This window comes from Vanellus vanellus (genome assembly GCF_965231255.1).
Source record: "Vanellus vanellus genome assembly, chromosome: 14".
Taxonomy (NCBI): domain Eukaryota; kingdom Metazoa; phylum Chordata; class Aves; order Charadriiformes; family Charadriidae; genus Vanellus; species Vanellus vanellus.
Genome location: NC_138919.1, coordinates 19,864,502 through 19,877,265, shown reverse-complemented (window position 1 = coordinate 19,877,265; position 12,764 = coordinate 19,864,502). Strand labels below are relative to the sequence as shown.

The window sequence follows — 12,764 nt, the reverse complement described above, 5'->3', positions numbered from 1 at the left end:
CCAGCTTTTCCCCACCACTACCCCCAGGTCCGTCTCTGCAGGGCTGCTCTCCATCCCTAAGATGTTGCCTGTCATCCCACAGCTTGTCATGGGCGAGAGATAAGGCCAACAGTGCAGATTTTAGCAGTGAAGCTCAGCTTCTAAAACTCCTGAACTGGAGGTGCTCGAAGAGAAGTGGCACTAACCAGATTTCCAAAAATAGATGGTGAGTCTCTGCAATTCTGTCTCTGCGGCCTTGTTGCAGTAGGACAACAGCCCACTGCACCAAGCGCATTCTTCCCAAGACAGCTTCCCTCTGCCAGCACGGAGACACGTGGGTAGGAAAAGGGAAAAATATGTAATCCTAGAAGAAAATAAAAACAGTGCTCATCTGAGATAATGGGAACTAAAATTTTTCAGAGCTGCGCAACATAATGGTGTACTTAGAGCCATATCTGTTGTAGGGAAATTGCCAACAAGGTTAATACACTCATATCCCAGCTGTATTCAACTCAGATACACAGATCTGTGGTGCACTGAATGAAAGTCTATTCTGTCTGTGTGAGTATTTGTAAGACAGATTGCTGCTAGACAAAGACAGACTTCCTACATGTTATTTTGTAAAATGCAACGTGGTGTTGCACTGAACGTGAAGCTTGAGAAACCAGATAGTACAGGCAAAGCTCTTTGAAGTTATGTGCATAAGCTGCTGTTATGTTATTAACTAAAGGGCATCTTTGATTAAAGGTTTGATTAAGCCAGCTTTAATTTCTCCTAAATTGATTGATTTCCCCTAAAAGAAACTGCGTACTACTCATGGTCCCAAACGAATTCAAAAAGTCTAGTTATCAGATGGTGTCTTAATGAAAGTAAGAAGCTTAGCTCACTTGTAGGTGGAAGGTCTCCAAGCTCTGCGGTAGCAACAGCTGTATGGATCTGAAGTCTCTGGGTACGTGAGGACAAACGAGTGTTTCGGTTTCGTGTGTTGTGTTACTTATAGCATTATGTCTGAGATTTCATCCAGCACTGTCGGATAATACTATTTATGAAGTACTTCAAATACTGTATTTTATGACCTAGATCAGGAAATAGACACATGCCATTTTTAACTGCATGTGTTTTGTGTATCTCTTAAGCTAGAGAATTAAGAGCTTTAAAATTGGGCTAATGCTTTTTACTATCTGTTTTCTTTGGAAAAGATTGACATTTCCCAGGCTTAGACCCTTTTTCTGTTTCTTTATGACATCATAAAACCAACATAAAAGATCTGGTGGAGGCTCAGTCAGAAGATACAGGTCCAGCAAAGCCTCTCCTAAACAAATCCTAAGCCCAAGGGTGACAGTTGGGATGAGCGCGCCAGCAGCCCTGAGGCTGCTCGCTGTCGGACGTACACGTTGGTGCGAACAGCACAGCCTGCAACTCTTGTAAGGAGCATCTTACTCCAGAGAGCCGCCCTTTTTCTTTCTTTTACGCAGGTTGCACAGCTTCACGTGTGTCTGAAGGTGCTTAGTAGGCACCTGCAGAGATACTCCTTCAACAAGTCCTTACTAGCTTTGACCTTTCTACTTTTTTGAACAAAAGTTAAATTGTAGCTATCCTGAAGGTGCAATAAATATTTCCATGAATCAGACAGCATGAATGATCTATTTAGCCCAGGACTAGGCTTTTAGTTTTTTTTTCTGTGTGGAGTTAGCAGCACAATCATGTACTAGAAAACTGTTATGTCTTGACTGACATAAAGCAAAGTTGCTTTTCTTTTTTTTCTTTTCTTTTTTTCAGAGCTCTTTTTTTTTTTAATGCATGTCTGCTTGTTCAAGTCACTCCAGCCAAAACCCTGTGTCTTCTTTCTGTAAAGACAATTGGCCACACCCTGAGAGATACTGACTACTGTCTGCTATCATCTCCAACTAAATGTAATTGACAGTTCTGACCTCTGCAAATTCAGCTCTTGGTGGACTTTCGTTAGCCCTTATTCAGGCAGACCTTTTCCTGAAATCAAAATTTTCTTAGGGCTGATCTGTGACAGCTTTTGAGTCACTGTAACGATATCACAGATAAAGTTAAAAGCAGTGGAACTTTTCCGTTTAAATACATTGGTACTGGTTTAGAAGAGCCCCTGCTTATTTCTTTGTTTTTACAGAGCTTTGCAAATTTAACTGTACCTGTACAAACATATTTAAATTATTTTTTTTTTAATAGTGTATCCACACAGACTAGAAATCAGAACCGTAGGAACTGGCTATTTGTCTGTTACCTGATTCTCTACTTCGATTTCTGCTTTCCTCGCTGATGACTGAGCCAGAATGACCGGTCACCAAAGCAATTTGAAGCCCCTCCACCGGAGCGATTGCGGGTGGTGTAGAAACCTGGGTAGCCCAGGGGCTGCTTTCGTCGTAGCGGTGTAACAGAGTGGATCTCAGCACAGACTCGCATTTTCATTGGTTTTAGTGGTACTTGCTCCTACAGCAACGCTTCCAGCAGTCTCTGCTCTGACCAACAAGCTCAAGCTGTACAAGTGGCAGCACTTTTAGATAAACTAACCATTATTAGCGTAGAACCTCAAAAACCTTCACAATACCTAAGCTCTGCCTTTTGTGTGCAGAGGCGTACTTTGGGTATTGGGACTTGGAAAACCAAGGGGTTTGTGAACAGTGTCTGTAGAGGAAGATTCATAATGACCTAACAGGCATTAATGAATCTCTTCTAAAGGTTTGGGGACCGCTGCCAGACTGGAAGAGTTATCATATTGTTTCCCTGGGCCGCATTGCTCTGGCACTCACCGAACACGAAATCGAGGAGCTGGATTTGCATTCTGTAGACACCGTCTCTGTACTTAGTCAGCAGAGAGAATGGACTCTTACCCAGGTAAGTGTGTTACGGAATGTACTCCCGGTGGAAGGCTCTGGATTCACCCCCTTTGGGGCTGCGGTCCTGGAATCGCCTAGGAAACAGATGCAGCAATCCACGCTGCGCCCTGCTGCTGTTCTGCCATGGTGACCCCAGTGGGCAGGTAGCTGCTGGCTTCCCTGGTGAGATGGCCAAGGGGACATCAATCACTCTTAATTGTGGTGGTGACCAGTGTATTCTTCCGCACTTCCCCACTAAGTAGTAGAAAGGGGTCAGCAGCTCCTCTCCGACTGGCCCCAGAATAGAGCACTGCTCGCAGATATTAGCTCTTCCTCACTAAGAGTAATCACTGAAGAGGTCGTGTGCCCCCAGTCCCAGCATCCATCGCCCTAGAAGCCTAAATTATTAGCGAATATGCTCTTCTCCTTTTCTTGAATAACTTCTAGTTATGTCAATGGGACTTTCCTAATGAAGAGTTAAAAGCTTTTGTTTGTATATGCAATTGGCAGCGTATTTCTGACTCTGTGACCCACACCATCAGGGCTCCTTGGCTGCACAGATGCTGGCATGGTGGCAGCCAGCCTTGGCAGAATGTCACAAATCTGTTTAATAGATTCTTGTTCTGAAGAGCACCATCAGAAGGAAGCACTTGGGAGGGTTTCATACAATACTAGTTGGTTTTTGAGGTTTCCTGCTGTCAGTAAGAACAGCTAGGTAAAAGAGATTCATCCTGCCTAGCTTCAGTTGTCTAAAAGTTAAGCAGCTAGTTTAAGGTGGTCATTTGATGCTCAGCATTGTGGATAGATTAGGAAACCTAGGAAGATGCTTGTTTCTATCACTGACTTTGGAGGATGCCTTGGTGGCAGGCTTAAGCTAGACGCACAATTTTTAAATGGTTTAAATGGTTAGTTTAGGATGAGCACCATCCTAAATGACTTAGGCTTGCAAAGGCATTTTGGTACCAATATCCCATTCATATCTGAACTTTAATCCTAAACACAGGTCACCACCTACCTATGACACTTAAATAAGACAAGAAAACATGAGTATTAGAAAAACTAAAAATTTCATATTGATCCCCTTGAGTTTTCTTCTAGCAATTTAATTTAATTGGCAGTTTTGCTAGGTGATTTAACACCTTTTTCTTCTGGTTAAGTGTTTCCTTGTGACCCAGCAGAAGAGGCACAGAGTGCTTTCAAATCACTCGCGCTTGGGCCGTGGTTGTGGTACAGTGCCATTTAAGTGTCACATACAGGTGGTGACAGTGCTCCTCCTGAAGGCCATGACAAAACTCCAATTAATTACATCGAGGAGGCCGAGGATTATATATGGTCCATAACGTGTGGTAAGATTTTGAGCTTCTGGTGAGAAACCCTTTGATTATATTTATGCTGTTCATGCATCATATCTTACTGCTTTTGTAGGCAAGATCTATTTTGCAAGGTTTTCTAGAAGACTCTGGCCAGACGATCAGTACACTAAAAAGCTTTGATTTAGTTGGATTGGGAGCTATTCTCTGTGCTTTGAACTCCACAGAAATCATGGCCGTAAGGTCTGCTGAATTCAGGTACTTCATTTAATATTTAAAATAAAATTTATTGTGCAATTTGTTTTCCTTCAAGATTTCCAGAGCCTAAAGGACACTTGTTTACATTTTAAATGCTTTTAGAATGGCAATAACTGTTATGGAAGGCATACACCAGTTGTTTAAAATATATTCTGGTTTAGGTTTCCTCTGCCATTTATATCCCACTGTGTCCCTGCCCAGGGCCGGGGGTTGGAACTTGATGATCTTTAAGGTCCCTTCCAGCCCAAACCATTCTATGATTTAAGTATTGCATTGAGAAACACAGGTTTTTGTTTAAAGCATTTAACATTTGTATACAATTTGTGTACATATATTTTAAATGGAAAATGGAATTACACTCTTCTTACAGCAGACTAAGTATATTCCATGCATATTTAGTGTTGCATATAATCACAGCATGTAACGTTAACCTCGTTGCCTTTTGCAGCGCTGCTCTTGCAAGAATTAGCCTGCTGGTTTGTAGCACCCCTGTGCTGAGGCAGTTTAAGAAGATGACAGAATCTGTGTTTGGTTCTGCTGCCGCCTGGAATGGCTCTATTTTACAGGAAATTGGTACTATAGCAGGTAACAAAATTCAGACTCCAGATGGTGATGGTTCTGAAGCATTGTTATTAAGCACTAAAGACAGGTTCATGTAGCAGTGCATTTTTCTAGATTGGAGAAAGACATTTTTTCCAGAGAGGAGTCTCCTGCAGGGATGGACATCCAGCAAGTTCATTAGCACTAAGGCAAAGTTGTGGTATTCTCCATCAGGTTCTCCAAATCTGCTTAAACCGACCCTGGGGAGCACAGCCTGAAGTCATTTGGGTCCTGTAAGTTGGAAAGGGTAAATCAAGGAGGGCAAAACCAACCAGGATTTCAGTCCCGCTCTCTATTTGTGAGCCGTGCTGCTACCAGAAGGGCTGTGTTGGGTGGGAGCAGTGCTCCAGCTGACCGGGCATCCCGTCTCCAGCAGTGGGAAGAATGGGCTGCCCAGGGAAGAGCGGAAGAGCGGGGTTAGCCTGGAGTCGCAGAGAATTCCTCAGCCAGAGGTCACACGCAATCTTATTCATGGATGTTTTTTCCCTGTGATTGTTTAACTGCACATTGAGCACTCATAAATTTTAGCATCCCTGATGCCTGCGGCACTGAGTCCACACTGTAAGTACCTAATGGGTGGAGAAGTAACTCCCATTGCGTGCTTAGGCTCCCCAGTCTCACATCTGAAGAGGCTGTGAATAAGCATTCCCTAAGAACACTGCTTTGGATTTTATTGATTTTTATAATTGTCTCTTTTCCAAGATAAAGTAGCTCAGGTAGAGTACATTCCGTACCAGTGGTTAAGGTCAGATGATTTGTAATGTTGGAATATGCTGAAAGAAACGAACCAAAAAAAAGAACTGGTATCTCTCACCATAACTTACTGGAGTAGACCATTTATTAGATATTTTGCATAAATGCTTAAAATCTTATTATCCTAAAAAAAAAAATAATAATAAAGAATATTAACTAAGTTTTGTTCCTATCGGGTGTTTTTTTTTTTTTTTAGGTGGTTTGAATGAGGATGAATTAAAAGCTTTTGATAAAAACTTGATGCCATATTTCCAGCCAATAGCAGTAAGACGTATACCTCCTGAAATTTTCCAAGTAAGAGCTCGATTACTGAAGAAGTAACCAAACTTCTATCGGTTTTACTCCAGTATAAATAAAATGCAGCACTGATTTGTAGTTTGGGTTTGGGTTTCAGCAAGAATTTTTCTATGGTGTGTTAAGTGAGAGGCAGTCAAGGATCTGAAACATTAACTTTCAGCTATATCATCTGTATTTGTGATACCCATAAAATATACTAGACAAGCTTTATTTATTCCTCAGAATGCATCCCAAGGAAAAAGCAAATGTCTAGGGTCAGAAAGCAGCAAATGCACTCTCTTTCTTCCAACACTGTATTCGGATCTGAGCGTTTTTTCTCTGTTTATTAGCATTTGCAAGGATGCTCTCATAGCTACAAATTTATCTGCTGACTATGTAAGAGCTTTTTTATTATCCTAAAATCTGGCAACATTCTCCTGAGTTAGCTCTGAAAAACAGATTGTACAGGCAGATACAGATCACAAAGGAATTAGATCTAATTACAGCCATTCTGAATGTGGACCAGAAATTAAAACGTGGATCTTGAGATCATTGCCCCAGACTTTATTTGACTCACTGACAAGATTAATATTCTGCCTAGCCTGGTCTCTTTCAGATGCTCGAGCAAGCAAGGTGCTTATGGACAGAAGAGCAAAACAGAGAGTTAACTGTGTCAGCTTCCATAAAAGAGAAAAGCTCCTTGAACGCTAACTGTTCTGCCCAGTACCCCTGACAGTTTAGATAAGCTTGAAATGTCCTTAGTAAAATGATTTCTTTGAAAAGCAGGCAAAATTTAAAACCTATGGCATCCTGTAGAATTTCTTTCAAATAGTGTATGTTTTTGTTAGTAAGAATAGTAATGATACTACAAAATGTGCTTAACAAGTAACAGGGAACCTTCTCAGAAAAGTTTTCTGTATTTGAAAGATTCAAAGCAGGTTTTGGTTTACACAGGTTTTGTGTAACTTCATTTTATGGCTGTATGTATTATTCAGATTTTTATTTATGAAAAATAACATTGTATTATGGACTTTAATTGAGTTAAGAAGAGACTCAGTTCAAAATTTCTGGACCTGTAGGCATTTACATGAGTTTACTCAGTTTAAAAGAGAACACCATTTGGTAGACAATGAAAAATCAGGACGGGTTTGCTCCATTGTCCGACCTACAGGGAATTTAGTCTTTCTAAAGTAGAATCTGGATGCAGAATTGTTGCAGCAAAGAAGGCTTGTTGTGTAGGAGGGCTAAAATTCTTATGACTGCAGAATGTTAACTAGAAGCAAAGCAATCCAGCACGCTCAATACAATGCAGGCTTTACAACCTGGTTAATTGCTATGTGATATAAGATAATTACTGTAAGATTACAATTGCCATGTTTCATTTTTAAACACAAATTTTAATATGACAAAACTTGGAAGATTTTCAATCTAAAAGAGAAAATTGAATAATGAGATTAAAGCATGGGGTTTTTTCATCTCATTGCTCTACTGCTAACTCTAATTAAAGGTCAAACCTAGGTTCAAGTGAGGTTGCTTGGGAGCAGATGTAAGAGGAAATAAATGAAAACACAAGAGGATGCATAATGTCATCAATCTTTGGACAAATCAGAAAAGAAGTGGCTGGAAAATTAAACTCCAGCAATATATTGAAGAAGTGTCCAATACAGCGTTGGCATAGAAAGCTTCTCAAGCTGTCAGATCCCAGCAGCAAAGAGAAGGGTGAAAGATAGATGAGTGGTTAGTGAAGTAAATGAAAGCAGAGGATTTTTTTTAAGCTCTGTTGAGCTCTTTTATAGCAACACAATGTTGAAGGCTACTTCCCCTCGTTCCAAATGCAAGACAGCGCTGACTTCTGATTCCTTACCTGCCTTATATAATTGACAGCCTAAACCAATTTCTCTTGCTTTTCTTCCTCCCAGGCATTGTCCCCCGAACAAATAGCAAACCTGGGCCCTGAAAATGCCGCCGTGGTTACCAGATCACAGCGTGAGCGTCTGAATGCATCGCAGCTCCAGAGCCTTCAGCTGGCGCTGGACGGCGCCAGGGCGAGCACCCCGGAGACACACGAGGGTGCAAGCACTACCCAGGCGGTGCAAACCCCAGCTCCAAGCGGTGAGTAGGGTCTCTCCCTCCTCCTGCCGGCAGGGGAAGGACACACACCAGCGGGGTGCGCAGTCTCGCAGCACCCACCACGATCAGACCTGTATTTTGGAGGTGGGTTACGGTGAATTTTCTAATCGACTTTTCAACTCAGGCCTCAAATTACGTTCCTGACCAAGACAAACAGGAAGGGTGTCGTTGGATTTACCCGCAGCAAGAGACAACAGGGGAGATTGTCAGATGGCATTAGCAGCTATATGCTGCTGGCAGCGTTACACCATGCTAAGCGCTAGCTTGTGTAAAATGTAGTCTGAAACAGTGAGCTTTTCCCTCTCCTTCTTTCCCATATTCTTTGCCTAAATTTGAGGCAGGGCTCTCCATCTCTGGACCTTCAGATCACCTTTATCTGCATCAGAACCTTGTTTGCAGAGCCGCAAGTGGGAAAGGAGGTAGCGCTGGGTCAGTTTAGCATCTTCATCCAGACTGTAGGACCCCTTGAGCAGTTTTTCCTGCTGTTCCCATCCTACTTGGAATTAAGGCCTATTAGTACCTCTGCTTCAGTGGTTTAACATTTTACTTCTCCGTATTGCAGTTTACACTGGGCAAGTTACGTTCTACAATGAGTGAGAGTTTGCACGTAGTCAAGCCAACGTTGAGAACTTATCCCTACTGGACAGCAAATATTGTTGCTTCCAGTGACACCAGAGAGACATAAGCTGTTGAAGAAGAGAGAGGGATGCTGAGGTGCTAAAACAGGAGTAAGGGGGACTAAATTGCTGTGATGCCCTTGCTGGTATTAGAGCAGACCTTCCCAGAAGCACACGAGTGGTGCTTTCAGCCCAGCTCCCTCATGCAGGTGACCTGTTCCCTCTGTAGATATGCCAAAGGGAGGAGTTTTCTGGGTAAAGATCACCTGAGTTTCTGAGCTTTTCATTCACTATTCCTGTCCCTAGCGAGTACCGCCCCTATGAAACGCTTCTCTTCAGAGCTGTGTATGTAACCTGGAAGTGACTATTCTGACCAGTGTCGTCTTTTGAGCAGCTGAATGTAATTAGGATTCAAATGTTGGAGTTTGCTGAACCTCTTTGAGGTGGTGTAGGTAAAACTGTACTGGACCTGAACTGTGTCGTGACACTAAGAATGAACGCTTTCTGCTTCTCAGGAGCTCCTTGTTTGAGTGGCTTCAGCGTCTGGTTGTGTGCTGTGCTTACACTGCACCTGCCTTTCTGAGTCCATGATTGTTAAGCTTGAGGTAAGTTGTATTTTCAGTAAGAGGTAGCTTTATAACAGAAACATAGTTCACCTGTAACAGTGAACAACACAGGGCGAATGACTGTGGGACCCCCTTCCTGCTTTGAATACAGAGATAACAGTTTCTGAATAATTTTTCTGTATTACAAAGGTGTCTTGTACCTTTGTTAGACTATCTTAGAACGTAATCAAGGGGAAAGCACTTTATCTTATCTTTACTGTAAAGTCAACCTTAACAAAAGTATATTTAAAATTCTGTGTAACACCAATCCCTTACTGCATTGTTATTTGGAACATGTTGTCGGTATTTATCTGTATTTTGCCTGTTCCAGTCTACTGATTAGATTTTATTCCACGACCGCTTTGATAATCTCCAGTTAAAAGAAAGTTGCCATTAACTTTAATTGGATTTTACTGCTTTGACAGGCAAAAATTTAACGAGCGCACTGGCGGGCTTAAGGTATAAATTCCAATGAAGCAAACTATACGCTTAAGTGTTCTACTTAGTCTTTAAGACTGCAAATCAAGGAATGTCAAAAGACTTAATGTTTTTCTTCGCTTTTCGATTTTCAGTGTCCTGTAGCTTACAAAGGAGATGCTAGAGATAAAGTGTTGCAGCTCAGCATGAAGAGTAGCATCAAGAGGCTCTCAGATGCCTGAATGCAAAGTGGTGAATTTCTTAAAAGCAACACCTTCATCTGATGCAAAGTATCCCCTTTCCCTACCTGTACCATTAACAAGTAGCACAGGATCCCTCCAAGTACTTCAAACAAATTTCAAGACTGTAAATGGTTTTTATCTGTCTCGTGAAAACCACTGAAAGATACGTTTACGTGCTAGGGAGGAGCCTGAATGACCCAGGGGACACGTAGCAGGTGACTGCTATTTGGAGGCTGATGTGTGGTACCCAGTGCTTTTTATGGTGGCTAATTTGGTCACTGCTGTACCCGTCTGTTGGGTTTTCTTCTTATGTTCTGAGTGTACGTTATCCTTCTGTGTGATGTAGTAGAAACTGTACTAAAAGTTACTGCTATTGCAATAAAATAACTTAATCTCTGGGCTGCTGGTTTAAATCCTGCTCAGATAAGAAGCGATGACGTGTTCTTACAATATAAGCACCTGCAAAAAATGTAGTTCCCTGTGGCTGTATGCATTCAACACAGAACTGTTGACACAGAGGGCATTGGCAATACTATTAGTATTTCATGTGACAAAATGCACCATGGAAACCTGCTTGTGTTCATCGTGAGAGAGTCCCTTCACGTCGGGCGGGGTTGAAGCCTACACCTGCAAAGGGTAAGGGAAAACTGCTCACTGGGTCTACGTACTACTGGGACTGTCAATCCAGTACTTTCCACAAGCTCTATAATAACTAATTTCTCATAATTGTAAACCACAAATATTTTCATGTGTTTTATCAATATATGGCTTACGTGTCTAACGTTTTTCATGCCACGCCTCAGTGTTTTGAACAACAGAAAAAACAGATATATTAAAAATCTTCTGCATGTGAACATACATTTTGATGTCATTCAACATTATTTTATGCTATGAATGCATGGTACAGTTTTCCATTTTGCCATTGCAAAAGTCTTTATCTTTTCTAGAGTGAAAAAGCAATGCGTACACTTAGAAGTTTAGCTTTTTCACTTAGGTCTGTATTCTAGTAAATGCCTCTCAAACTTTTATTTGTATTTCTCTGTGGCAAGCGTTACATCCAGCTTCACAGTGCTGAAAGCAGAACTGAAATTTTGCTGCAGGTGGGGAAGCAATAGGAGTGGGGCCGAGAGGGAGAGCTGGAGGGAAGAGGCTCGCTGCTTTTGCTGATGCTGGGGAAGGGTGAATGTTAGCTCTTGCTGCTGCTGGGAGTAACAGCTCCCACCACAGTCCCATATATTCTGTAATTCCTGCAGCAGCAGGAGCCAACCTGATTTTCAGGGCTTTGTTATTGGCAAAGTAGGCAGTGAGAGCGTGGCCATGTTTCACCCCCTCCAGTTCCCTCTCCCCCTTCAGCAATCTGCTGCTCTAGCAACTGCCTTTGCCTATAACTAACCCTGGCAAGTGTGACATGACGTTAGAGAGAGTACTACGTGCTTTAGTTTTGCATTTTATGAGCAAAGAGCTACTGTTGCTGGAAACTGCCTTGCACCTTTTTCTCTAAGGATAAGATTCCAGCTTTTCCCGCTGCGTTTCCTTTTCTGCGTGTAAACAGTAGACTGCGACGTTTATTTAAATAGAAAAAAAAGTTTTATCAATCCCAGCAAATATGTACAAATGCCCACCGAAACAAAAAAAAAAAAGCTTCAACGGATCAAATACGTTATAAAGATTTATCTGTTTTTTTTTTTTTTCACGTTAAAAAGTTCTGCTTCATTTAGATGTGAAAGTACTAAAAGGTGGTTTGATTTCTAGAAATTGCCTGACTTGGATTGTGTGTGTGCTTCAGTGTAGATGCAGGAGAATATTTTCACAGTCAAGAAGACAGTCAGCATTTCCAGTTCAGCTGTTTAAGTCAGATACGTGACTTAGCTATACCAGGCACTTCAAAACATCTATATGAGCGGAAAATGATCTTCTTCTGTCAATGTACCTGGGAGTGATTCCGTCTGCAATTATGTGAGTCAGAGTTTAGCTTTTAATTGGAGCAGGAGTGAGCTCTTTGTTTTGTGCCATCTGTGCTGTAATTTCTTTCAAGCACAAGTGCTTTTAAATAGATGAACCGCTTGATCATTTATTTATTTTATTAAATTAATAATTATGTTAGTAACTTTGGCATGGCATTTGGTCAAAGACATACCTATTTCTTAGAAGAGCAGTGTGGGAAGGGTAAATGTGGAGCACCCACTTAACGTTGTACTTATTTCACGGTGAGATTCTAAATCCTATTTGGTTCATAAGATGGTCTGAGCATCTTAGATGGTGAGTATTGTAGAAAAGCAATTTTACTTTTGCCAGCGTACCTCTTGTAAAGGTCACTGATGGAAAAACTCATTCTACAAAAACTGGGATTCATGGGATACCTCCCTCAAAACTGTTGAAACTGAATTTCTGTGGAAAGACTAGATGGAAAGGAGACAAAGAGATGGAGAGCGCTAGTATGCACGGTATGTGATCTGCTGTCCATTCACAGTCTGGCACACCTCCATTGCTAGGGGGAAACTGAAACACGTACACTTTCCTTTTTACTCCTGTGAAACAAACCACAGAACCCTTAACGCAGGCATCCATGCCATGGGATACTGCTAGTCATAGGGATCTGTCCCCTGCGCATATTGCATACAAAAAGCACATGACCGCTCTCACTGGAATGCACTCATGGGAAAAATGTCTCACGGTCCCTCTCTTTTCACACCATCAGGATTTTAGGGAAGAATATACGACAGAGAAATGT

The 12,764-nt window shown here is 41.7% G+C and overlaps 1 protein-coding gene across 1 annotated transcript in view; it reads left to right on the top strand.

Annotated features, from left to right (window-relative positions):
• The window catches only part of OTOA (otoancorin), a gene marked incomplete at both ends in the record, with an annotated part of 36,092 nt that extends 27,343 nt beyond the window's left edge, over nucleotides 1-8,749 (top strand). The window contains 6 exons of the mRNA XM_082490759.1: nucleotides 2,689-2,844; nucleotides 4,251-4,393; nucleotides 4,842-4,978; nucleotides 5,943-6,040; nucleotides 7,942-8,134; nucleotides 8,715-8,749. Of these exons, the coding sequence (XP_082346885.1) occupies nucleotides 2,689-2,844; nucleotides 4,251-4,393; nucleotides 4,842-4,978; nucleotides 5,943-6,040; nucleotides 7,942-8,134; nucleotides 8,715-8,749 (762 nt within the window). The remainder of the gene's footprint in view (nucleotides 1-2,688; nucleotides 2,845-4,250; nucleotides 4,394-4,841; nucleotides 4,979-5,942; nucleotides 6,041-7,941; nucleotides 8,135-8,714) is intronic.
• Between the last annotated feature and the right edge of the window lie 4,015 nt (nucleotides 8,750-12,764).